This window comes from Staurois parvus, unplaced genomic scaffold, assembly GCF_062004578.1.
Source record: "Staurois parvus isolate SC_StPar_1 unplaced genomic scaffold, SC_StPar_1.0 ptg000287l, whole genome shotgun sequence".
In the NCBI taxonomy this organism is placed as follows: Eukaryota; Metazoa; Chordata; class Amphibia; order Anura; family Ranidae; genus Staurois; species Staurois parvus.
The window spans coordinates 8,066,835-8,093,550 of NW_028318083.1; the positions used below are offsets into that span (position 1 = coordinate 8,066,835).

At 42.4% G+C, this 26,716-nt stretch overlaps 2 protein-coding genes across 2 annotated transcripts in view; both read left to right on the top strand.

The window, feature by feature from the left end:
* The window catches only part of ECI2 (enoyl-CoA delta isomerase 2), a 52,817-nt gene extending 46,976 nt beyond the window's left edge, over nucleotides 1–5,841 (top strand). The window contains exons 9-10 of the mRNA XM_089682207.1: nucleotides 1,637–1,780; nucleotides 5,609–5,841. Coding sequence (XP_089538333.1) covers nucleotides 1,637–1,780; nucleotides 5,609–5,764 — 300 coding nt within the window. The 3' untranslated portion in view covers nucleotides 5,765–5,841. The remainder of the gene's footprint in view (nucleotides 1–1,636; nucleotides 1,781–5,608) is intronic.
* A 12,371-nt stretch (nucleotides 5,842–18,212) lies between these two features.
* The window catches only part of LOC149458357 (enoyl-CoA delta isomerase 2-like), a 70,784-nt gene continuing 62,280 nt past the window's right edge, over nucleotides 18,213–26,716 (top strand). The window contains exon 1 of the mRNA XM_089682208.1: nucleotides 18,213–18,291. The gene's annotated coding sequence lies outside the window, so the exon portion shown is untranslated. The remainder of the gene's footprint in view (nucleotides 18,292–26,716) is intronic.

Sequence of the window (26,716 nt, forward strand, 5' to 3'; positions counted from 1 at the left end):
CAGCACCGCGATCACTGTACGGGACCTCCTGTGTGAGGTCCCGATTCATGTGATCACTGATTGGCCAATCAGTGATCACATGAATAGTAGTAAACAAGATGTCACTTCCTGACATCATTGCTTACTACTTGTGAAATCTGTGAATGATCACAGAGGTCACATAGTACAAGGCTATTCACAACAGCCTTGTACCATGTGACAAGCTGTGACCAATCACAGCTCGCACAGTATTTCTCAATGGCTGCAGGAATGCAACCAGAGAGAAGGAGAAATTATTGCTTTTACAGCCTTTATGGGTGTAAAAGCAATGGGTGTGAAAAAGAAAAAAAAAAAATCTTCACCCCCCACAAGTAGTACAGTGTCACTAAATACCACCAAAATAAAGTTTCAAAATAAAGTGAATAAATACCACCAAAATAAAGTTTCAAAATAAAGTGAATAAATACCACCAAAATAAAGTTTCAAAATAAAGTGAATAAATACCACCAAAATAAAGTTTTATCTGTCTCAAAAAAAATTCATATGTGTACAGTGTTGTATGACTGCACAATTGTCATTCAAAGTGTTTATGTTAAAACTATATCCAACATCCCTGTGTATATAATGGTCTATGTGCTGATTTGGTGGGTTGGGTCCATTATCTTTTACTTATTATAATGGAATAATTATTATAAGACATATGGAAATGAGCTTTAAAACACACAGTCTGTTTATTTTTGCAGTAGTTGTGTTATGGTAATTTCACTGGTCTTTTCTACCATTAAAGCTGAAATTTAGGTAATTTTTTTTTAGCTGCCCTAGTACTTACAATGAACAATGTGTTGTGTGTGCTGATACCTGATTTGTTAGGTTGAAAACTTCATTTCACTACCCTCAGATCCCCAGATATTTATTTGTAAAACATTTTGAAAACCATTTATCGTTTTCCTTTCACTTCACAATTATGTGCCACTTTGTGTTGGTCTATCACATAAAATCTCAATAAAATAAATTTATGTTTTTGGTTGTAACATGACAAAATGTGGAAAATTGCAAGTGGTATGAATACTTTTTCAAGGCACTGGAAGCCAGCTGTACTATCAGTTCCCACAATTAACAGTGCTCTATGTATGGTGGAGGCCTTGCTCCATTCATTGAGTTTTTGTTTCATTGTAAGTACTGTCCCAGGTGCTTTTTTTTTTTTTTTTTTTTTTTTTTTTTTTTTTATTAAACGATGCTTATGTATGGTTATCCTTTGGGATATACCCTGTACCTGTTTTAAGTCTAATGCTAAGTTAACCATGTTTCTTTGACATCCACAGTGTGCAGACCATAGAGAGCCACCACAGACTCTCCTGGCTGTTTCTTTTTTTCTTCTGCTCATGCACAGAAAAATTCCATTTATTCCCATAGAGAGACCGTCTACGGTTGGGATGCATAATAGACAGACTGTACATGGGAATGAAGGGGATTTTCACTGTGTGCTTGTCTTATGGCTCAAGCAGTGTGAACAGTATTAAGGAAGGGGGTAATTTAAAGGATAATTATACAAATGTGTTGCTATTTCCTCAATTCCTCCAAGGAACCGTTTCATGACTAAATACATACACAGCACGTATGAAATTTTGCAGGAAACTAATATGTATTTCTGTAATAGGCTTCCGAAGTTCTCCTTTTCAACAAGGTGCTGACTGCACATGAAGCGTGCCAGCTTGGACTTGTCACTGAAGTCTTTCCAGACAGTTCTTTCCAAAGGGAAGTTTGGGAAAGACTGAAAGGTTATAGCAGTCTACCAAAAAACGTAAGTGTTTCACCAAATCTGGAGGCAGCAATAACTACTGACCTGTGATAAATAATCTGGAACGAAGATTGCTCTTTCCTGGAAGTTCAGTTCCATAATAATATAGATTTTTTGCCAAAATGACCAATTTCAAATCAAATCTCAAACCAATGAGATCTAAAATAAGTCATATGCTTGAAAATGACCATTATGGTTACTGGCTTTTTATGTTCAATCTGCTTTCTAATTCTTGTGTGCATTTCCCTCCTATGAAGTTTAAAGCCTCATGCACACAGGACATCAAAAACGCAGCTTTTACAAGCGTTTGACCTTTTGTTTTTTTCCTGCCCCTCTGTAGCCTATGTATCGATGCACGCATAGGCATTTAGAGGCGGAAAAATAAATGCACCACCAACATGCTCGGGGGGAGGGGCATTTGTGCAAAAAAGCCAAATGCACATACAGTAAATGCATATTAACATAAGGCCAGAATGAATATTATGGCCAATAGAAAGCAATCATGCCAAACATGCAAATGTACATTAACAGGCATCCAAAACATGGCTTTAGGCTCTTTTTTTCATCTGGACCCACCTAAAGCCATGTTTTGCATGCTCATTAATGCACATTTGCATGGTTGACATTAATGCATTGGCATGAGGCCTTAGTAAGCACAGTCTTGCTGAATCTGGATCAAGATAATGTAAGATCTTCCCATTCCCTATTTAAGTCTGTGACCAACCTCTGATATACACTACATTGCCAAGTGTATTGGGACACCCCTTCAAATCATTGGATTCAGGTGTTCCAATCACCTCCATGTCCACGGGTGTATAAAATCAAGCACCTAAGCATACAGACTACTTCTACAAACATTTGTGATAGAATGGGTCGCTCTCAGGAGCTCAGTGAATTCAAGCGTGGTACTGTGATAGGTTGCCATCTCTGCAATAAGTTGATTTGTGAAATTTCCTTGCAACTAAATATTCCACGGTCAACTGTTAGTGGTATTATAACAACGTGGGAGTAATTGGGAACAACAGCAACTCAGCCACGAAGTGGTAGGCCGTGTAACATGAGAGAGCGGGGCCAGCGAATGCTGAAGCACACAGTGTGCAAAAGTCGCAAACTGTCTGCAGAGTCAATAGCTAAAGACCTCCAAACTTTGTGTGGCCTTCAGATTAGCACAACCGTGTGTAGAGAGCTTCATGGAATGGGTTTACCATGGCGAAGCAGCTGCATCCAAACCTTACATCAGCAAGTGCAATGCAAAGGGTCAGATGTAGTGGTGTAAAGCATGGACTCTAGAGCAGTGGAGACATGTTCTGGGTTTAGCGGTTGCCTAAGAGAATGGTAATTGCCTGACTGCACTGTGCCAACTGTAAAGTTTGGTGGAGGGTGGATTATGGTGTGGGGTTATTTTTCAGGGGTTGGGCTTGGCCCCTTAGTTCCAGTGAAGGGAACTCTTAAGGTATCAGCATACCAACACATTTCAGACAATTTCATACTGCCAACTTTGTGGGAACAGTTTGGGGGGGACCCCTTCTTATTCCAACATGACTGCACACCAGTGCACAAAGCAAGGTCCATAAAGACATAGATGAGCGAGTTTGGGGTGGAGGAACTTGACTAACTGTACAGAGTCCTGACCTCAACCTGAAAGAACACCTTTGGGATGAATTAGAGCGGAGACTGCGAGCCAGGCCTTCTCGTCCCACATCAATGCCTGACCTCACAAATGCACTTCTGGAAGAATGGTCAAACATTCCCATAGACACAATCCTAAACCTCGTGGACAGTCTTCCCAGAAGAGTTGAAGCTGTTATAGTTGCAAAAGGTGGGCCAACTCAATATTGAACCCTACGGACTAAGACTGGGTTGCCAATAAAGTTCATGTACGTGTATTGGCAGGCATCCCAATACTTTTGGAAATATAGTGTACCTCAAAATTATATTCTATAGAAATAAAGCATTAATAAAATCTTTGTTTATACTGTGTATCTGGTCTGACAAAAACAGGTTATGTTTAGCTTCTCCCTCAAACTGTAAATTGATCCCATCCAGTAAGGCGTGCAAACAAGTGATCACAAGGAGAGGTCAGGGTACATAAAGAAGATGACTTTTGCACACCTGTGGGACACCATTTTGCACAACCAGACCACACTTTGGGAGACATCAGTGTTTTAGTTCTTAAGGGAGGTTTCAAGTCCATTCGGGAGGGAAAGACATTTGAGCTAGGAGTGGTGATTCTGTTTGACACAGGAGATGATGGCCTTGGTTTGGACATGGGATTCCGCGGTCACTGTCCAACAGTTTTATGACTGTCGCCTCTAGCATGACTCCCTCTGTGGGTGTTGTCTTCCCCCCCCCCCCCCCCCCCCAGACTTTGCTTTTGCTGTATCTTATCTCTAGTCTCCTTTTTTTTTTTTCTTTTTTTTTTTTCCATCCATCATATCACTTCTAACATTCTGCTAAAACTCTGTGATCAGTACTGCTTGGACCTTGAAGAAGGAGACATTCCCTGAAAGCTTGTCCTCAAAATTGTACGTTAGTGCAAATAAAAAAAGTATCACGGACAGTACTCAATTGTTTCTGTCACAAGGAAAGACAAATCCTGGTGCATTTTATAAGTTGGTTCGAAGCGCAGTGTGTATTTGCATGGTGTATTATCCTCTGGGGCCCAGATTTTAGTTTACTGTAGGCATTAGTTGTCACAGGTTAGGGCAGATAGAACTGTCCACATACAGCTTACAAGCAAAAGACATACAGTATAGCACAATTAGTAAATAATGTATATGTTTTCACCTGCTGCTGTAACAATGTTTGCAGGCAGATGTAATTTTAGATTAAATTAGCTCAAACTAATTGGTTAAGTCCATTCTATAGTATGGTGGTTTCTATCTTATATGTGAAATGGATTTCTGCTTTAACCCAAAGCAACACTAAGAATCTCAGCCTGCTGGTATTTGTTGTCAGTGAATTAAAACCAGTGCTCAATTCTGTGGGAGATTCTCCTGGAAAAGAGATGGAGGAATATGCTAACCATCACATTTTATGCTATACAACTTCCTTTCTTTTTGAGATACAACACAAACATAGTGGCCAGGATTGGAATGCTTTGCCTAAATGGACAACGCAACATTTCAGTCTTCTATTTTTTGTTCTTGTTTTTTTACAGAATTTCTCCCATCTTTATATCTGCATAAATTGGCACTGTGTCATAAAACTTAATAGAAGTCCTGAAACAGTTTGAATAGGTGCGGCTCATGCAAGCCAATGTGACTGCCTTTCCTGAAAGGGCATCCCCAACCCCCCCAATATTCAAATTGCTTGCATTTCCCTCCATCTCTGCAGCTAGTGTTGAGATTGGCAATCCAGGAGATTAGTGATGTCACTCCTCTGGCCATTTACCAGTGCTCAGGGTTATCAATTGGCTGATAGGCCAGAGCACTATCACAAGGAGGGAGTGAGACCCATGCTTCTCCATACCCGGAAGTGCCAGGTATTCTCGCTGACAATGGAGGAACAAGTTGATGTGAGGGAGCACAGGAGAAATAATTATAAGTGGGCTGGAGAAGGGCTTTTCCAGAGACACAGTCCCCTTAAATCCCAATGCTTCTTCAGAGATTTTAGCTTTAGCCATTATTTGATATAAATTGAAGACTTTAAAAAAACCAACCTCTTCCCAACGCTGTCTCAGAACAGAGGCAGCCATGTTGTGGGCTGAACATTAGGATCTCTGTCTTTTTACATGTGTGTGTCAGGCTATATTCTCTTCTTGTTTTTTGTCAATACATTTGCTCTATATGTTCTAACAAAATGTCTTTTCCTCTTTGCTTTTTCCAACAGTCCTTGACTTTTTCCAAGCAGTTAATGCGTGCAACTGAGAAGGAAAAGCTGCATGCTGTGAATATTGAAGAGTGTGAACGCCTCAAGGAGCGCTGGCTGTCAGAAGAGTGCATGAATGCAATTATCAGTTTTTTCCAGAAGAGAGTAAAATTGTAGTTTTTTTTTTTTTTGTTTTTTTTTTCACTGCCTTACATTTTGAAAATTTACCTTAATAAATATTAACAAAACTTGAACTTTAACTGTTGTTAATATAAATATGTAATTGATATTTTATTAAAAAGATTGATCTGTAGGGAATATCCAATTTACCATAAAGACATATCTGACAAACAGATATTTTACCATAAAGTGATTGTGGACTAGTGTCAAGAGCAGCAGGGTAGAAGCTGGAACCACCAAACTATATTAACAGTTTCAATCTGTTCGTGCTCCAAGCTAACAATGCTGAGATCCTACGGGGTCTACTAAGAGAGACAGAAATATCACTTTTTTGCAGTAATAATCATGATTAGTACTATTGTTGGTAATAAAATGAGTGTGAAATATTAATGTTCACTTGTGCCTAGGACAGTATGATTTCCTTGTTTTGGTAAGAAAGCTCACTATATAGAAACACTTTCGACTTATTTCCATTTGATAGGGGTTGATTAGGACATCTTTAGGTTGAAGTTTATTTGCACTTTCTTAGCAGTCCTGGACATATTCAGTGGCAGCATGGGGGACTTCACAGTTCAAGAGGTACTATATATGTATAAGGGCTTTTCTACATAGGACATTCTTGAATGTCCTGCTCTGCATCTGAGAATCGCTCCTGCTTCTGTCTGCAGATAGCTGTATTGGGTACCAACAGGTGCAGCATTATACCATTGCTAACAACATTTCTACACTCCTGCTAAATCTGCAGTTCTTTAGATGAACTGTTGCTAATTACTAAATCACCAGCAAGGCTCCCACTTTCCATTCATTACACATCTGCATCAGAGACTAGTCATTAGCTCTGAGGAAAGGGATTTGTCCCCGAAACGCGTCAACCATTTGACCGCAGTGACAGTGAGGACACCTTGCCTGCCATTGTGGCCATCATCATTTTTCTATGCTTTTTAGATACATGCTTCGTTTGTGAGTATGTGTTTATTATTTTTTACTCTTTACAATAAACCTTGGATAATGCACTAGGTGTGTGCGCCACCTGTTTTCTCTTTATCCAGTTGCTAATTGCTAACTCTATTTCAGTTTCTTAGCAGATACCTCAAATCTAGTTCTGTGTATATGCTAAAAAGGTTTAAAGTGATTGTAAAGGTTTCAATTAAATTTTTTTTTTTAAATAACAAGCATGTCATACTTGCCTGCTCTGTGCAGTGGTTTTTGCTCAGAGCAGCCCTGATCCTCCTCTTCTGGGGTCCTCCTTTGATGGCGCTCCTGACTCCTCCCCCTGAGTGCCTCCATAGCAAGCCGCTTGCTATGGGGTACTCGTGCAGGCTCTATAAGACATACAGAGTGAGGATCGGCCCTGCACCCTTCTCACTGGCTATGATTGACAGCAGCGGAAGCCAATGGCTCTTGCTACTGTATCTGAGCCAATAAGGAGGTAGAGAGGTCAGGCTCAGGTAAGTATAAGGGGAACTGGTGGGGGGAACTGCATGCAGGAGGATTTATTTTCTTAATGCAGAGAAGGCAAAGTAAAAAAAAAACTGACTTTAGAACCACTTTAAAGTGGAACTTTAGTCAGAAAATGTAGTCCTGTTAGATCACTTTAGGGTGGCCCTTTTGCAGGTATAGCTATGTAAAACATTAAAAATAAGTGCCTATACTTTTTAAGATCTAGTAATACACGGCTGATCCTGCTCTGCACATGCACAGTTGCTTTCTAGTTTTTGACACTGCCTAAAATCAGAGCCACTAGAGGCCAATCTGCTGACAGCCTAAAGATTTACTGCTGCTCAAGGGCTGTGGGTTTCAGACAAATGGCTGCCCACAGCAAGAAGAGACAGGAACAATGCTGAAGGCAATTTACAGCATTTCATGTAGTATTATTAATGTGAAATGTATGTTTCTCACTAAAGAACATTATATATTTTTTTAATTGGTCTATTCTGGGTAAGGTTCCACTTTAATATTAGTTTCAGCAGTCTGGGTGAAAATAACTCAAGCATGGAGATCTATGTACAGAGGCCAAAGTTTCAAATGTCACTTTTTCTTTTTTTCATTGTTATTGTGAAGAGAGACTCCACAATTGAAGTTGATATATGTATCCTTTATTCAATATGCATTTTCTATGCCTTATTATCTCATGATTATTAATAACTATGAAGATTTATGTTTGAAGACTGCTAATAAAATGTAATGTTTACTAAATTGGTAGTATGTTTACACCTTATTGCAGGTAACAGACTGTAGGTGGTTAAAAAGTGGTGATCTGCCAATGATTCCAGCTCATTTTGCTGTGTATGTGATTGAATGTGCTAGAAATGTTTCTTCACAGTTAGGATTATGTGGTTTACAATTCAGAGATGCAGCATGGTCACACCTGGGTCTATGAAGCTGGATGGATTTGGGCCAAAAGCCAAAGTGCTTGGTTATAATTGAATTAGAGCTGGATAATTTGACTTCAGGTTATATACATTCAATATCTAATCATTGTATTGTTTATATTCCATTATTATTATTTTATACACTCACCAGCCAATTTTAAGTACATCTTGCTAGTACCTAGTTGGACCCCCTTTTGCCTTCAGAACTGCCTTCATTCTTTGTGGCACAGATTGAACAAGGTGTTGGAAACATTCCTCAGAGATTTTGCTCCATATTGACATGAATTACTGTTGCCTTTCTATCATCTCAAACCAGTCTGCCCATTCTCCTCTGACATCAACAAGGCATTTTTGTCTACACAACTACCGCTCACTGGATATTTTTTTTTTTTCAGGTCATTCTCTGTAAGCCCTAGAGATGGTTGTGCGTGAAAATATCAGTAGATCAGCAGTTTTTGAAATGCACAGACCAGCCTGTCTGGCACCAACAACCGTGCCATGTTCAAAGTCACTTAAATCCCTTTTCTTCCCCATTCTGATACTCTGAACTTCAGCAAGTTGTCTTGACTACATCTTGATTCCTAAATACATTGAGTTGCTGCCATGTGATTGGATGATTAGCAATTTTGTGAAAGCAATTGAACAGGTGCACCTAATAAAGTGGCCGGTGAGTATATACCTACTAAGCCCTGGTTCACATATGTGTGGGTGGTGCCGCTGCGGATCCACACGAAAATCCATGCAGCCGCACCACCTGCACAGAGGAATGCGGACCTGCGGACGGGTGCCAGTACTAATGGCACACTGGAAAGCACAACCGTACTGGGAACTGAGGTTACCCTGCGGGCTGCGTTTTCCGAAGAAGTTCAGGGACTTCCTCCCTGCGTGGCACGGGTGTCCATTCAAATGAATGTGCTCTCGCACCCTCGCAAAACACGGCCTGCACGGCCGCATATATGTGAACCAGGGGTCAATGCGGTTCACACTGTTGCGAAGTCTATGCGGATTAGATGCCTTCAGAAAGCATAGATTTGCATGTAATGTCAAAAAGCATCATTTCCAATGAGGCCTGTTCACATATACAGTGGGGCAAAAATGTATTTAGTCAGTATTTAGTCAATTGTGCAAGTTTCCCCACTTAAAAAGATGAGAGAGGCCTGTAATTGACATCATAGGTAGACCTCAACTATGAGAGACAAAAGGAGAAAAAAAATCCAGACAAACACATTGGCTGATTTGGAAACAATTTATTTGCAAATTATGGTGGAAAATAAGTATTTGGTCAATATCAAAAGTTCATCTCAATACTTTGTTATATATCCTTTGTTGGCAATGACAGAGGTCAAACGTTTCCTGTAAGTCTTCACAAGGTTGGCACACACTGTTGCTGGTATGTTGGCCCATTCCTCCATGCAGATCTCCTCTAGAGCAGTGATGTTTTGGGGCTGTCGCTGGGCAACACGGACTTTCAACTCCCTCCAAAGGTTTTTTATGGGGTTGAGATCTGGAGACTGGCTAGGCCACTCCAGGACCTTGAAATGCTTCTTAGGAAGCCACTCCTTCGTTGCCCAGGCGGTATGTTTGGGATCATAGTCATGTTGGAAGACCCAGCCATGTTTCATCTTCAATGCCTTGCTGATGGAGGTTTGCACTCAAAATCTCACGATACATGGCCCCAATCATTCTGTCCTGTACATGGATCAGTCGTCCTGGTCCCTTTGCGGAGAAACAGCCCCAAAGCATGATGTTGCCACTCCCATGCTTCACAGTAGGTATGGTGTTCTTTGGATGCAACTCAGCATTCTCTCTCCTCCAAACACAACGAGTTGTCTTTCTACCAAACTTCTATTTTGGTTTCATCTAACCATATGACATTCTCCCAATCCTCTTCTGGATCATCCAAATGTTCTCTAGCAAACTTTAGACGGGCCCGGACATGTACTGGCTTAAGCCGGGGGACACGTCTGGCACTGCAGGATCTGAGTTCCTGGCGGAGTAGTGTGTTACTGATGGTAGCCTTTGTTACATTGGTCCCAGCTCTCTGCAGGTCATTCACTAGGTCCCCCCGTGTGGTCCTGGGATTTTTGCTCACTGTTCTTGTGATCATTTTGACCCCACAGGGTGAGATTTTGCGTGGAGCCCCAGATCAAGGGAGATTATCAGTGGTCTTGTATGTCTTCCATTCTCTTATTGCTCCCACAGTTGATTTGTTCACACCAAGCTGCTTGCCTATTGCAGATTCAGTCTTCCCAGCCTGGTGCAGGTCTACAATTTTGTTTCTGGTGTCCTTCGACAGCTCTATGGTCTTCACCATAGTGGAGTTTGGAGTGTGACTGTTTGAGGTTGTGGACAGGTGTCATTTATACTGATAACAAGTTCAAACAGGTGCCATTGATACAGGTAATGAGTGCAGGACAGAGGAGCCTCTTAAAGAAGAAGGTACAGGTCTGTGAGAGCCAGAAATCTTGCTTGTTTGTAGGTGACCAAATACTTATTTTCCACCATAATTTGCAAGTAAATTCTTTCCAAATCAGCCAATGTGATTGTCTGGATTTTTTTTCTCATTTTGTCTATCATAGTTGAGGTCTACCTATGATGCCAATTACAGGCCTCTCTCATCTTTTTAAGTGGGAGAACTTGCAAAATTGGTAGCTGACTAAATACTTTTTTGCCCCACTGTATACGGTGTGAATTTGATCCAGTCCAAAAAAGGTTCCTGTGCAAGTTTAGTGTGGGTGTGGTGCAAATTTCATCTCCTGCTATGCCCAGTCCCTTCAGAAATCACATTCAATTAGCACCTGTCACTGCAGAAATCGCACTGTCAAACTGCATCAGATTCGCACTGCATCAGTGTGAAACGGCACAAAGTGTTGTCCGTTTCCTAACTGTACTTGACCTTTTGATTTTTTTTTTTCCTTGATTGATTTTCTTGACTGTCCTTTTTCTTATGCTTGTAGCCTTATATAATGTATACTGTATACTTTTATAATGTATAATATAATGTATACTTATATAATGTATACTGTATATATAATGTATACTTATATAATGTATAAATAATACTGCTTACTACTGTTTCTGTTTGTTAAAGGGGATCCTAACTGTATACTAACCCTTTCCTATGTTGTGCCCCTGCTCCCCTGTAACTTAATCAGATATTAGAACTGTAATAACTACAGCTCCCTTCATTTGGTGATCACATTGGAACACATCTGAAGCCAGTTTCACATTTGTGAAATGGAGGCATCTGTGCTAAGTCACTGATTTTCTGGTTGCTTCAGGACATCATCCCCTAACAGAACCCATGTGACCCTTTGCCAAGTCAAAGTCAGGCAGTAGTTTTTATTATATTCGGTTAAGGCAGCAACAGAGGGTAAGTGTGGGCTTAAACTTTTCCTATTTAAACTAATTGAATAGGAAGAGTTTGCATAACGGGAATTAGCGAACTGAAGGATCCCTGGGTCTGTTTGTTTCAGAATACTGACCTCACGGTGAAACAATATAAGAGCTCGATGATAATTCACCTAATAAATGCGACAAAAGGATTGATCCCTAGGTTAAGGCAAGTCTGGAAAAATTATAAAGCTGAAGTTTTTCTCTGCTATGGATAGAAAAGAGGGGGCAAGTGATATATACCTTATCTTATTATTGTTTAGTAAACTAGATTTGAACACATCTGTCCTAACGAAGGGCAAATATCTAGTAGCTGGATTTCTGCATTGTAGGTGAATGAGGGTAAACTCACTGTGTCCCTCTTTGCATAGATTGAGTCTCCTCGCATTTCAAGTTTTTCATAGTAGCTTGCAGTCTGCAAGAGGCCTACACCAAACAAACACCTAGAAAGGTAAAAAAAAATATATAATTTTGTTTAATGTCATTTGGGTATGTTGTGTGAATGGCATCACATAACTGACAGTGTGGGTGCTTTCTGAAATTTGCAAAAGTGGAAATACACATTTAGGTTCTCTTGTTTTAGAAGATGTTCCCAGTATTGCAACCAAGAATAGTAGAATTGTTCAAAAAGTTTTATGAAAAATGTTTGCAAATAAAAAAAAAAATGAACATTGAGCCTGGGTTCACACTGAAGTGGTGCGGAATTTGCAGCGTTTTCTGTGCAAATTCTACACTGCATCAGAATCGCACCCCGTTCATGCGAACGGCTGCGGGTGTGTATGTTAAAACCCCCAAATCAGTCCGCAAAACGCGGTGCGATGTGCAGAATTGGATTGCATGGGTGTTAATACTAATGTGGTCCAATTCTAGTGCTTAACAAAAAAGGTTCCTGCGCCTCTTTGGTGCATTTATGGTGTAATTTGAGCCATACAAAATGTATGGCTCCAATTGCACCGCACACAATTCGCATGTGATTTGCACAGGAATGTGGTGCGGTTCCTGTGCGAATCACATGCGATATACCGCACCGTATATATGTGAACCTAGCCTGAGGCTAGGTTCATATCTGTGCGATGCACAAGCTGTGTTGCTGCACATTTGCATTATGGTAGGGCAACCCATTCTTTTGAAATCTAAACCTAAATCACATCAAATTGCACGACCCAAAGTTACCATGCGTTGTGATGTGATGCAACACACGCGTGATGGCTAGGTGTGCTGGGGTGCCATTCAGAAATAATAGCATTTCAACGCACAATACCTTGTAACACAATGCAGGAGTGTTTGCATTCCTGCATCTCAAATATCTGAATGGGGCCTTAAAGCGGAGTTCCACCTGGAGAAAAATAAGTCACCGGCCGTCTTCTCTCCCTGGCGCCGATATCTTCATTGTGAATACCTGGCTGTGACAGCTTGCGGCTTCACAGCCGAGTGCCCACTGCGCATGCGTGAGAAGCGCTGCACTTTGTGAATGGCCCCGTATTCTCCTGGGACCTGTCACGTGTCCCAGAAGACTACGGGGAGGACAACTTCTGCTTCCGATCACCGTCCTAGGCCATGGGTGTCAAACTGGCGGCCCTCCAACTGTTGCCACACTACAAGTCCCATGAGGCATTGCACGATTGACAGTTACAAGCATGACTCCCAAAGGCAGAGGCATGATGGGACTTGGGCCACCAGTTTGACACCCCTGGCCTAGGAGATTGCAGCGAAAGTGGGATCGGGTACCTGTCAAATTCAGGTACCTGCTCCCCCCCCCCCCCCTCTTCCCAAAGGTGCCAATCCTTAATGGGGAGTGGGAGACAAAGGCTTAAAGAGGAACTTCCCCTTTTGGGTGGAGCTCCACTTTAAGATCTGATTTTACAGTCTCCATCAATATTGCAAGAGTGTAAGGGGGCTTGTGTATGGCTGGTAATGGCACCAACAGAATAAGACCCTGCCCCGCTTCTACCAGAACAACACACCTGCTGAAAGGTTTAACCCTCCACCATCTTGTGACCATCTCCATGCCAAAGGCCTCCTCATTACATTCCTGGCCATTAACCTTTCTATTCCAAAGAAGGAATGTCTACACAAAAAGTTAGGAGTGCTGCACTTTACTGGTGTTACTTTAAGATGACATTACAGTCACATCTGCAGTACCATTCACAGCACACAAGCTTGCACATGCAAAGCAGGGAACTGACTATGGTTCTTCAGGAAGCCACAGCTGGCTCCCATATCAACCATGGTAGCACCGAAGACCTGTAGTGGTAGAACCAGCTACGAGAAGACAGCGTTGGACTCCAGGCACTGGTAAGTACCTGTATTTGTAGCCGGTGACTTAAAAAAAAACAATTTGAAATTTCTCTTTTAAGGGCCAGTTCACACCTGAATGTGGTGGGAGAAAAGTGTGTTCCATGTGTGTTTCCCACACCGCAGTTAAATGAGCTGTCCTAATGATTTGCATGTGGGTGCCATTTTTAATGGTACCCCAACGTAGTGTTTGTGGGCACCAAACCACATGGTATTCTCATGTGATCCCAGTGTATACCGGCCCTGAGAGGTGAAAATTTACTAAAAGCTTCACAAATATACTGTAGGTACAAGTTATAGGTTTTGGGCTAGTTGATGAGAAAACTGATAGGTGCCCCAGTAATTTAAACCATTGAATGTTCTATAGAGGTGCCTGCAGGAGAAACCTTGATGTCAATATTTGAACAGATGGAGGAGGCGCTCTGTACCTAGAGCCTATACATAGTCAGGTTTTGTATGTAAAAGAAATGAGAAAGAGAACAGGAAGATTGGTGGATGGAGTGGGGTGTTCTCAAGGGAATAGAGTTTTACCTATAAGGGCAGCACAGACCATGGAGTCAAGCCCTTATGCTCCAAGGTAAATGCAAGATGATCAATGAATTATTACAGTCTTTTGGAAGGTAATGTGCCATCCATGGGACCATGCTTTTTTTTGGGGGGGGTCGCTTTTATTTTGTAAAATGGAAGCAAAATTCTCATTAACCAGGCACCATGCCATTTTTTGCTTAACCTTTAAGACTGCAGTAATGGACCTCCAGGCTTTTGCTAGGGTTGGTGTAGCAATTGTGAAAATTAAAGTCAGAGGTTTGAATTAATCTTTAGTGCAATCGGAAGGTTGAAGGTGTAGGAGGGCTTTGTATGGATTCTTACAAAATGCTCTTTCCCAGTACAATGTAAATTAATTGATAGACACTTCTCGAAAACCTTTTGATTCTAGGGTAGTCCCACCAAATGTACATTAGTGTGCCCACCATGCTGAAATTCCTGAAACACAGGTCTGAGGTAAGGTTCCCTAGGTAAACTTTGCCAGTCTGTGGGGTACCATGTCACATTCAAGCAGTACCTTGTAGTTGGCTTAATTCAAATGAAGAATTTGCAAACTGCAAAGCTGTGCCCCATCGCAGAGGCCACTGTTTCGGGTCAAGAGGATTGCCTATGTCCTTTTCCGATTGTGTTATTAAAAGTGATTGTAAAGGCTCCATTTTAATTTTTTTTAAAAACAAACATGTTATATTTGCCTGCTCTGTGCAATGAAGCCGGTGCTTCTCCCCCTGCTGTGTGCCCCCATAGCAAGCTGCTTGCTATGGGGGCACTTGTGCGTGCTCGCTCCCAAGCTGGTTCTGTTCTGTATAGGACACACAGAGCTCAGTTCCGCCCCCACTCCCTTCTCACTGGCTGTGATTGACAGTAGATATGTGCAGAACAAAAAAATTACTTACGTTTCATTTCGGATAGTTTTAACAATTTGGTTTTGCTGCAATAGTTAAATTTGGATGATTTGTTTTCGTAGTTCGTTTACTTTTGTTTCTATTTGTTTTCGAATGGATTTGAATTTTTGGAAGTATTCAAATTGATTTGAATTCGAATCAAATATCAGAAATTTAGTTAGCTAATACTTGTTTATATACTGTTTACATATTTGTGATTTTATCTGATAAAAAGAAGTTTTCACAACATGAAAGTCTCCATTATGGGACAGAATATGATACCTGAAATTATAGGGAAGTTCCCATCATTATCACATATACAAATTGTGGAACTACAAGAGTATCATTATGTGCTGGACCCCAAACACCTTGATGTTATTCATGAAATACCACTAAATTCTTCGATAGGAAATTACAGCAGCAACTTTATGCCATTTATAAAAATTAAGTTACTAGTCCATTACAAACATGAATTTCATGGAATCGAAGATACTTTCTTTTTGTATACCTTAAGATACACATGCATAACAATGATCTTGTTGAGCATAGTCATTAAGAGCATGCTATGCCTTCAATTGTGCACATCATACCCTGCCGCCAGAAGAGGTTTGGGGGAATCAGTTTGGGTGAAACCAGCATGTTGGATTTTTAATTTGGTTATTCCCAGAGGCTATAGACTAGCAATAATCCCTGGGTGTTCTCCCTGCAGGGATGGCTCCCTATGCCCCCTTCAGGAGAGCACAATAGCTCCGCGGGAGCAGGGTCAGTGCTAGACTATTTGGCGTCCTAGGCAAAACTGGCTACTTGCACCCAGGGGCTGACTAACAACTCATGGGGCCCCCAGGCAATAGGAAATCATGGGGCCCCTGTGTCCTCACGCACACTCAAACCACACCCAAAAAAGCCTATGAAAGGTACCAGGGGCATCTCATGGGGCCCCCTACTGATCCCGGGCCCTCGGGCCGTGCCCGAGTGGCTAAATGGTCAGTCCGCCCCTGCGTGAACCCCCCTCTCCTCTCCAGTAAGTATATCATGATTATCCTTCTCTCTTCTTTAGGTATATTAGAAGTATCCCTCTTTCCTCCTCCCTGTGACAAGTTCTTCTCCCTCTAACCTTCCCTCCCTTCAGTCTCCTGGATGTAGATTCCCTGCTGTTGCACAGACTGGATTATGCAGTCTGACTTCTCCAGGGGAAAGGGATGGATGCCGCCACTGTCAGTGCCCGCTGTCCTCTCCCCCTCCAATGCAGAAGCTGGGTAGACTGGCGATGCTCTATACATTTCTTTTGTGTGCTTAAGTGAAGCACACACACACAGCCCCTAGTAAAACAGCACATTGTTAACCCTTTGATCGCCCCACCTGTGAACCCCTTCCTGCCCAGTGCCACTAGTACAGTGTAAGTGCTTTTTATTAGCACTGATCACTGTATTGGTGTCACTGGGGATGTTAGTGACACCAAGTCAGTTCCCCCCAGACAAGATATACCTGTGCTCAAATCCCAATAGCTAGTGCATGCATTTATCCATCAGGTGCTAAAGGGGTGTAACCACATATTAACACTAGAAATTCTGAAGGACCCTCTGCACACTGGTATATATCCTTTCAAGAAGACTATGCAACAAATAGGGATATTTAGTTCACACATATTGCAATACATGCTTAAGCTGGCCAACTGTGTCAAAGTAATCCCTCTATGGCCAGTCCTACTCTGCTCTGCCTAAGCAAATGCTACTGTGGATGCCCGCCACAGTCCCGCTATAAGTCGCTGATCACTGCCATTACTAGTAAAAAAAAAAAAGAAAAAGCTCCGTATATATACTGTCATTTGTAAACGCTATAACTTTCACATAAACCAATTTACATGTATTGGGATTTTTTTTTTATAGCAAAGACATGTAGCAGAATACATTTTGGCCTAAATTTATGAAGAAATTTGATTTTTAAAAATTTTTTTACTGGACATGTTTAATAGCAAAAAGTCAAAATATAGTCTTCTTCTCAAAATTGTCGGCCTTTTTTTTACAGTGCAAAAAATAAAAACCGCACAGGCGATCAAATACTACTGAAAGAAAGCTCTTTTCATGGGGAAAAAAGGATGCAAATTTAATTTGAATGCAGCGTTGCATGACTGCGCAATTGTCAGTTAAAGTAACGCAGCGCCGTAACACAAAAAATGGCCGGGTCAGGAAGGGGGGTAAATCCTCAGGAGGGGAAGTGGTTAATTACACAGGTTCTGTGGCTGACTAAAGCGGAGTTCCACTCACGCTGTCAAAAAATAAAAGTCAGCAGCTACAAAAACTGTAGCTGCTGACTTTTAAAGAACACGCACTCACCTGTCCCTCAGTCCCATGGTGTGTCCCCTGCAGCCCGTTTTACCGGCCGTCTTCTCTCCCTGGGCACCTTCATCTTCAGTGTGGGCACCCGGCTGTGACAGCTTGCGGATTTACAGCGGGGTACCCACTGCACATGCGCGAGTAGTGCTGCGCTTCCGGAATGGTCCTGTAGTCTCCTGGGAACTGTCACGTGTCCCACAAGACTACGGGGAGGGAAGGAGGACACCTTCGACTTCCGATTGCCTAGGCGATTGGAGCGGAAGTGGGAGCGGGTACCTGTCAAAGTCAGATACCCGCCCCCCAAAGGTGCCAATCCTTAATGGGGAGCGGGGGACCAGTCTTTAAAGCGGAACTTCCCATTTTAGGTGGAGCTCCGCTTTAAGGTGGCAACTATACTCACTTGGTGCCTTATGTGCATTAAATTAGCCTCAAAACATGTATAATTAACGTGTTCGGTTTTAAAGGAATTTGTGTTTTTAAGACCAATGTGTTTGGTTTTAAAGGTGCAACCTACGTTTAAAAAATAAAATCTGCTTAGATGTAGATTGCCTCTTTAAATAACAAACTGTGGCCTCTTTAAGAAATCTTCATGCTCCCTCCCCTGTTGTTTTACTCTTTGGGCTGTGTTACAAGGCTAAAGGCTACTAATCCGGAAAGAGCGCAGTGCTGTCATGATCCAACACACAGAGTAAAGAGTTTTAAAGGTGAGCAAGAAAACTTTGAGAACTTTATACTGATCAGTACTTCTCATGTGGGACTGGCATGCTTGCTTTACAGAAGGGTATTCCTGAAGGAAGCGTAGTTTTTTTCTTTTATCAGAGACTGAATTTTGTTTTCATAGTTTGAATGTCAGGAATAGTCAAGGAGTCACCTTAGATGCTATACTGTCAGCTAGAAGGTGCACAGATTTCTTGTCCCTGCACTCAGGTAAGGGACATTTTATTCCGAAAGTTTGATACTGGGCAGGTTTAGATAGGAGATTCCTCGTATAACAGTGACAGATATGGCCAACATGTATTACAGCCAATTTATTCCTTACATTAACAATTAGAATTCTTTTAGGTTTTATTCACACTGTCTGTTGATCTGCCTAGACCAGGGGTCTCGCCGGTCTGTAGCGGGTGGGAGAAGAGTGTGTCCTGGTGTCCGTGGGAGTAAACAATGCCCCATCATTGATATTAGGGGGAGGACTAGTGCCCCTTTGCTGGTATCAATGGAAGGACTAGTGCCCCATCATTGGTGTCAGTGGGAGGACTAGTGTCTCATCATTGGTGTCAGTGGGAGGACTAGTGTCTCATCATTGGTATTAGGGGAATGAATAGTGCCTCTTTGTTGTTAACAATGTTAGGATCATTGGTGTTGGTGGAAGGAATAGTGTCCATCATTGTTGCATATCAGTGCTGCCTATTAGTGCAGCCTCATCAACGCACATCAGTGAATGAGAAAAATTACCTGTTTGCAAAATTTTATAATAAAAACAAAGAAAAACTTTTTTTTTTTCAAAATGTTTGCTCTTTTTGTTTGTCTATAGAAATAAAACACCCAGCAGCAAGTATATACCACCAAAAGAAAGCTCTATTTGTGTGAAAAAAATGATAAAATTTCATATGTGTGCAGTATTGCATGACCGCGCAATGATCATTCAAAGTGTGACAGCACTGAAATCTGAAAATTGGCCTGGGCAGGAAGGGGGTATAAGTGCCTGGTATGCAAATGGTTAAGAAAAAAAAGTAAATAGTGTGATGTGTTGTAACAATGCACACCAGTGAGAATATTTTAGCATGCAAGCTGATGTCAACAAGCTCTTTAACCACTTTCCCTCCAGAGAATTTACTCCCCTTCCTAACTAGGCCATTTTTGCGATACAGCGATGCGTTATTTTAACTGACAATTGCACGGTCATGCAATGCTGCACCCAAATTAAATTTACATCCTTTTTTTCCCACAAACCGTGCTTTCTCTTGGTGGTATTTGATCACCTGTTCGTTTTTTTTATTTTTTGCGCTATGACAAAAAAAAAAAAGACCGACAATTTTGAGAAAACATTTTTTCACTTTTTGCTATTAAACATGTCCAGTAAAAAAATTTAAAAATCTAATTTAGGCCAAAATGTATTCTGCTACATGTCTTTGCTAAAAAAAAAAACCCCAATACGTGACACCAATACAGTTACTGTTACAGTTACATGACACTGTACTAATGACACTGGGCAGGAAGGGGTTAACATGAGGGGTGATCAAAGGGTTAACTGTGTGCAGGGAGGGTTTTACTGGGGGGCGATGTCTGTGTGCTTCACTCTAATCACACTGCTCTGTGCACAGCCATCCAGAGCAGTGTGCCCAAGCTGACAGGGAGGAGGACTGTTAGTAAACAAAACAGCCGTCCTCCCTGTGATGCTCGGTAATCACCGGGCTTCGGTAGGTAATCACCGGGCGGGACCCGGTGATTGACGGCCGCGAATGGTGGCGCGGGTAGGGTGCGTGTGCGGCTCACTGGTGCCTGCTATAGGGCGGTGGGAAACTTTACCTTCTACTTCCACACACACTCTCCACATATGACTGGTAGATTTTAATGTATAAACATCCTCCACAAATGCAGTGCAATCCCATCAAATAATGTGACAGTCTTTCATTCAAAGCAACATAATGGTCCTTCAATATCCAATAAAGCTGTATTTCCTGCACCACCGTGATGTGACTTATCTCTTCCTTCCTCTTTTCTAAAGCTCTGTGACACATACAAACCCCCAGTGATAATATGCACTCACCTTGTGCAATGGAGCCCAATACAGATCATGGTCATAACGCACTTGTTGCCCCACCTTGGGCATATGTGGCATCAGCTATTCCTCTTGCTCTTTCCACCTCAGTATTCCTCACCATGGAAACATCACATGCAAAAATTGATTGGGACCACAATAGTGCTCTCTGAATAGTAACAATTTATTAAAAAATCCTGCTTGAGGTGATAATTCTATTTGACACAAGAGACAAGGGCCTGAATTTTTTACATGGGATTCCTCAATCATTATCCAACAGTTTTATGACTATTAGCTCAAGCTTGACTCCCTCTGTGATGTGGGTGTTGTCTCCCCCCTCCGTTTGCTTTTGCTGTGTCTTATCTCTAGCCTCTTTTTTTTTTTTCCATCTCTTCTAACATTCTGCTAAAACTTTGTGATTTGTATAGTACTGCTTGGACCTTGAAGAAAGGGACCCTCCCTGAAAGCTCGTCCTCAAAATTGTATGTTAGTGCAAATAAAAAAAGTATCACGGACAGTACTCAATTGTTTCTGTTAAAAAATCCTAAAATCAACATTTACATTTAAAAAGCACCCACAGTCCTATGTATCTCGGCATGAATATACAGTACATGGGTCATAGTGATTAGTACAGCCAGCGTTCTCATACCCACAGTGCGGATCCAAATCCTGTACACGTTGCGCTCCTGTACGAGGGCTTTCTCAGCAGGACCTCTTAAGCCAGTCATACACGGGTTGAATTCCGAAATAATTTTCTTTTGAAAATCTTTTCTAAGAATTTTTGTTCGAATTTCGCACCATTATTTTTTATTTGCACTAACATACAATTTTGAGGACAAGCTTTCAGGGAATGTCCCCTTCTTCAGGTCCAAGAAGAAGGGGACAGTCCCTGAAAGCTTGTCCTCAAAATTGTATGTTAGTGCAAATAAAAAAAAAGTTTCACGGACAGTACTCAATTGTTTCTGTTGAGGGAGAATCGTGCGAGAAATATAATTGAAAAAGAAATTATCACAAGCTGTGACCTGGAAAGAAAAGAACATTCTTGACCATGAAAATTCTCTTCTGTAGCAACATGAGGTGAAATTGAAGGCTTGGTTGGTTGAATTTCGAAATCAATGATGGCACGATCGGGTTACAAAACGCACAAAATTTCAGATTTTCTAAAGAAAATTCCTTTGGAATTCGACCCATGTATTAGACACTGGTAGTGATGTGATCAGGGGCGACCCATTCGACCCATGCATTAGACACTGGTAGTGATGTGATCAGGGGCGACCCATTCGACCCATGCATTAGACACTGGTAGTGATGTGATCAGGGGCGGTCTCCTCCCCAAGCAGAAAATGACCACACAGACCCTCCGAGATCAGAAAACCCGGAAACAATGAGCTGTCAGTCATGGGCAGAATGAACACACTGCAATCTATTGATCTCATCCCCTCTCAATACCCATGAACAAAAACAACCCACCACCCTGCTCCATGTGCTAACGGTAGTTCACACAAATGGATCAGCTTGCAGCCAATAATAATCAGCATCATAATTCATGCTGAAAATTACTATAACCACAATAAAACATATCAAATATATAAAAACCTCTTTAATAAATCCCTATTAATTCCACCATAACAACATGTACTGTATAATGCATATCATATATACTACATATATTAGTAATTACATAACTAACACATACATCATACATATTATAATTCTTCAAAATCAATAAAAAAAATGTTAATAAAACCATATTATTATTTTTTATTTTACAGTAGAACCAGTCAAAGAAATCTCACCACAAACACTCATAAGAAGGAGGGAGCCCTATGAATTGCTAATGAAACAATTGAGATCGAAATTAGCCAACACCTTAGTCTCAAAAATCCAATAGGACCCCTGCTGAGTTGTCTGATGAAGTGTCCCCATCTCCAATGTTTATTAAAGTGTTACTAAACCCAGGACCCTGCATTCACTATATCTGGTCTCCCACAGTACATATAACATGGAAATGCAATTATTTTAGTAAATATAAACTGCTAAATACTTTTTACTAGAGCAGTATTGTGACTTATATCAGTGTCCAGCTGAGCACTGGTTAAAGCTTGTAGGAGGACTTTTTTTCATTCTCCCCTATGAGGCTGCAGGACCCCTGACCCTCTGTCTGGACATTGCTGATTGGCCCTGTGCTGATCACATGCACTCTCCCAATAAAGAAAAAAAAAACACTCTATCAATACACATCAAACTGAGCATGTGCAGCTTACTCTCGAGGCTCTGTCCTATGAGGAGATGGATTGGGTACAGTAGAAAAAGGGAAGGATCAGAGAAGACAGGATCAAACATATTTTTTTTACACAAGAAGGATTAACCCCTTAGGTTCCACAGTTGAGTATAACAAGCATGCTTTACTGCATATACAGACCAATTTTACTGTTGTGGGTTTAGTAACACTTTAATAAAAAAAATAAATAGTCCCTACACAGTGCAGTGAGCATATTTTAGCACACAAGCGGATGTGAACAAGGTCTTTAACCACTTGCCCTCCAGAGGATTTACCCCCCTTCCTGACCAGGCCATTTTTTGCGATACGGTGCTGTATTACTTTAACTGACAATTGCGCAGTCATGCAACACTGCACCCAGGTGAAATATACCTCCTTTTTGTCCCACAAACAGAGCTTCCTTTCAGTGGTATTTGATTTCCTTTTGTACTTTTTGCTATAATCAAAAAAAGACTGACAATTTTGAGAAAAAAACAATATTTTTGACTTTTTTCTATTAATCATGTCCAGGAAAGTTTTTTAAAAAAATTTTTACAAATAAATTTACGCCAAAATGTGTTCTGCTACATGTCTTTTTGCTAAAAATAAAAAATCCCAATACATGTATATTAATTGGTTTACGTGAAAGTTATTAGTAATGGCGGCGATCAGTGACTTATAGCGGGACTGCAGTGGGCATTCTGACACTGGGGGGAACTGACTTGGTGTCACTGACATCCCCAGCGACACCAATACAGTGATCAGTGCTAATAAAAAGCACTGACACTGTACTAATGGCACTCGGCAGGAAGGGGTTAACATCTGGGGTGATCAAAGGGTTAACTGTGTGCTGTTTTACTAGGGGCTGTGTGTTGGTGCTTCACTGTAAGCACACTGCTTTGCATGTCTCTGCTATGCACAGCCATGCAACGCAGTGTGCAGGAGCTGACAGGGAGGAGAACTGTTTTGTTTACAAACAGTTCTCCCCCCTCGTTAGGGATGCTCGGCAATCACTGGCCGGGACCTGGTGATTGACAGCTGCGGCCACGAATAGCAGTGCGGCTCGTGCGCGCCCCCCTACCCAGAAATGTAAAATCACGTGTATATATATATATATATATATATATATATATACACACGTGATTTTGCACACCTCTGCCACCCTGTAGCAGTATATCTGCTATACGGTGGCAGAAATGTGGTTAAACACACTTCCACACTACTGAAGGTAACCCCCCCCCAACCTGACTGCCCCTGCCATGTATCCTGGGCTCCACTGCCTGCCTTCCGACCCTAGACTGGCTTGACAGGTCTTGTTATGTGGTACGAAGGGAGACCAACAAACATATATTTGCTGATTTCAACTCAAGTGAATGAGTATGGAAACTATGTGTATCACATAACATCTGGATTCGGCTGTCACAGCAGCAGGGAAGAAACTGAACATGATCTTTGCTCCATTAGCTTCAGTGGAGGTGTCAAGGGTCTACTAGACTCCCTGATGTCTCATTAAAGTAACGCATAATAAACAAACAGCATACAAAATGCTAGAGTCCACCATCCTCATTTTATGCACACATCAACACAACTGATGATTGCACTACACATATAGAGAGAGAGGAGGCAAGGAGGTGAGGGTCAGAGAGAGAGAGGAGGCAGGAAGGTGAGGGGCAGAGAGAGAGGAGGCAGGAAGGTGAGGGTCAGAGAGAGAGAGAGAGAGAGAGAGGAGGCAGGAAGGTGAGGGTCAGAGAGAGAGAGAGAGAGAGGAGGCAGGAAGGTGAGGGTCAGAGAGTGAGAAAGAGAAGGCAGTAAGGTGAGGGTCCGAGATATATATATATATATAGAGAGAGAGAGAGGGGGGGCAGGAAGGTGAGGGTCAGAGAGAGAGGAGGTAGGAAGGTGAGGGTCAGAGAGAGAGGAGGCAGGAATGTGAGGGTCAGAGAGAGAGAGAGGAGGCAGGAAGGTGAGGGTCAGAGAGAGAGAAGGCAGGAAGATGAGGATCAGAGAGAGAGGAGGCAGGAAGATGAGGATCAGAGAGAGAGGAGGCAGGAAGGTGAGGGACAGAGAGAGAGAGAGGAGGCAGGAAGGTGAGGGTCAGAGAGAGAGGAGGCAGGAAGGTGAGGGACAGAGAGAGAGAGAGGAGGCAGGAAGGTGAGGATCATAGAGAGAGGAGGCAGGAAGGTGAGGGTCAGAGAGAGAGAGGAGGCAGGAAGGTGAGGGTCAGAGAGAGAGAGAGGAGGCAGGAAGGTGAGGGTCAGAGAGAGAGAGAGAGGCAGGGAGGTGAGGGTCAGAGAGAGAGAGAGAGGAGGCAGGAAGGTGAGGGTCAGAGACAGCGAAGAGGCAGGAAGGCGAGGATCAGAGAGAGAGGAGGCAGGAATGTGATGGTCAGCGAGAGAGAGAGAGAGGGGGGGGACAGGAAGGTGAGGGTCAGAGAGACAGAGAGGAGGCAGGGAGGTGAGAGAGAGGGGGGGAGGAGGCAGGAAAGTGAGGGTCGGAGAGAGAGAGAGAGAGGAGGCAGGAAGGTGAGGGTCAGAGAGACAGAGAGGAGGCAGAAAGATAAGGATCAGAGAGAGAGGAGGCGGGAACATGAGGGTCAGAGAGAGGAGGCAGGAAGGCGAGGATCAGAGAGAGAGGAGGCAGGAATGTGAGGGTCAGCGAGAGAGAGAGAGAGAGAGAGAGAGAGAGAAGGCAGGAAGGTGAGGGTCAGAGAGAGGCAGATGAGGCAGGAAGGTGAGGGTCAGAGAGAGAGAGAAGGGAGGTGAGGTTGAGAGAGAGAGGATGCAGGGAAGTGAGGGTCAGAGAGACAGAGAGGAGGCAGGAAGGTAAGGGTCAGAAAGAGAGGGGGGGGCAGGAAGGTGAGAGAGAGAGAGAGGAGCCAGGAAAGTGAGGGGCAGAGAGAGAGGAGCCAAGAAAGTGAGGGGCAAAGAGAGGAGCCAGGAAGGTGAGGGGCAAAGAGAGGGAGGGAGCCAGGAAGGTGAGGGGCAAAGAGAGAGAGGGAGCCAGGAAGGTGTAACTGGTCCTACCAAGCTGGGTAGGAATTCTGCTGATATGGAGCCCTTCAGGAAAAGAGAATTACGGTAATTATCTGTCATTAAATTTTTCGTTTTACTGACAGCTCCATGTCAGCACAGCTGAGAACTAACTAGCCACACAGGGGAGGGATAATGATACACACTCCTCAATTCTGGCTAAAAATCAGAAGCCAGGATGCCTCTGCCAAACTCAACTGTCACTAAGATTGCTTCTATACAGTAATGAGCCATGAAAGTACATATTGACCCCCATGTAGCTACCTTGCAGATAGTGTCTGGGCTGCTGCTCACAAAGTCGAGACCCTTTGGGTGGACACAAGTGATCCCCCCTGGCACAGCCAACCATTTCAACTTGTAGGCCAAGGAGATGAGCTTCACCAACCAGGAGGCAATAATCTTGTTGGAAGCCATAAAATCATTACTCGCTCCATCTGGAATGACAAACAAGTGCTCCGACTTCCTGATGCCAGATGTCGCCTTGATGTTAAATTTTAAAGCTTGACCCTCATCTGATGGGCTAACTTCTTGGGTACTCCCCAAGAAGGATGTAGGAAGGACGACTTTCCATGTGATATGGACTATGAAGGCTACTTAGGCATGACCTTGAGCATCAGCATGAGTACCACCCTATCCAGGATGAACGTAAAGACATGGATGAGTGAGTTTGGGGTGGAGGAACTTGATTGGCCTGCCCAGTGTCCTGACCTCAACCCGATAGAACACCTTTGTAATGAATTACAGCGAGCCATGACTTCTTGTGTGACATCAGTGCCTGACCACACAAATGCGCTTCTGGAAGAAGGGTCAAACATCCCCATATACACACCCTAAACCTTGTGGACAGCCTTCCCAGAAGAGTTGAAACTTCAAAGGGTAGGCCAACTCAATATTGAACCCTATGGACTAAGACTGGGATGCCATTAAAGTTCATGTGCGTATAAAGGCAGGCATCCCAATACTTTTGGCAATATAGTGTGTGTGTGTATATATAGATATACAGAGAAGGAAATAAGTATTTAATCACCTGCTGATTTTGAATGTTTGCCCACTCACAAAGAAATAATCAGTTTAAAATTTGA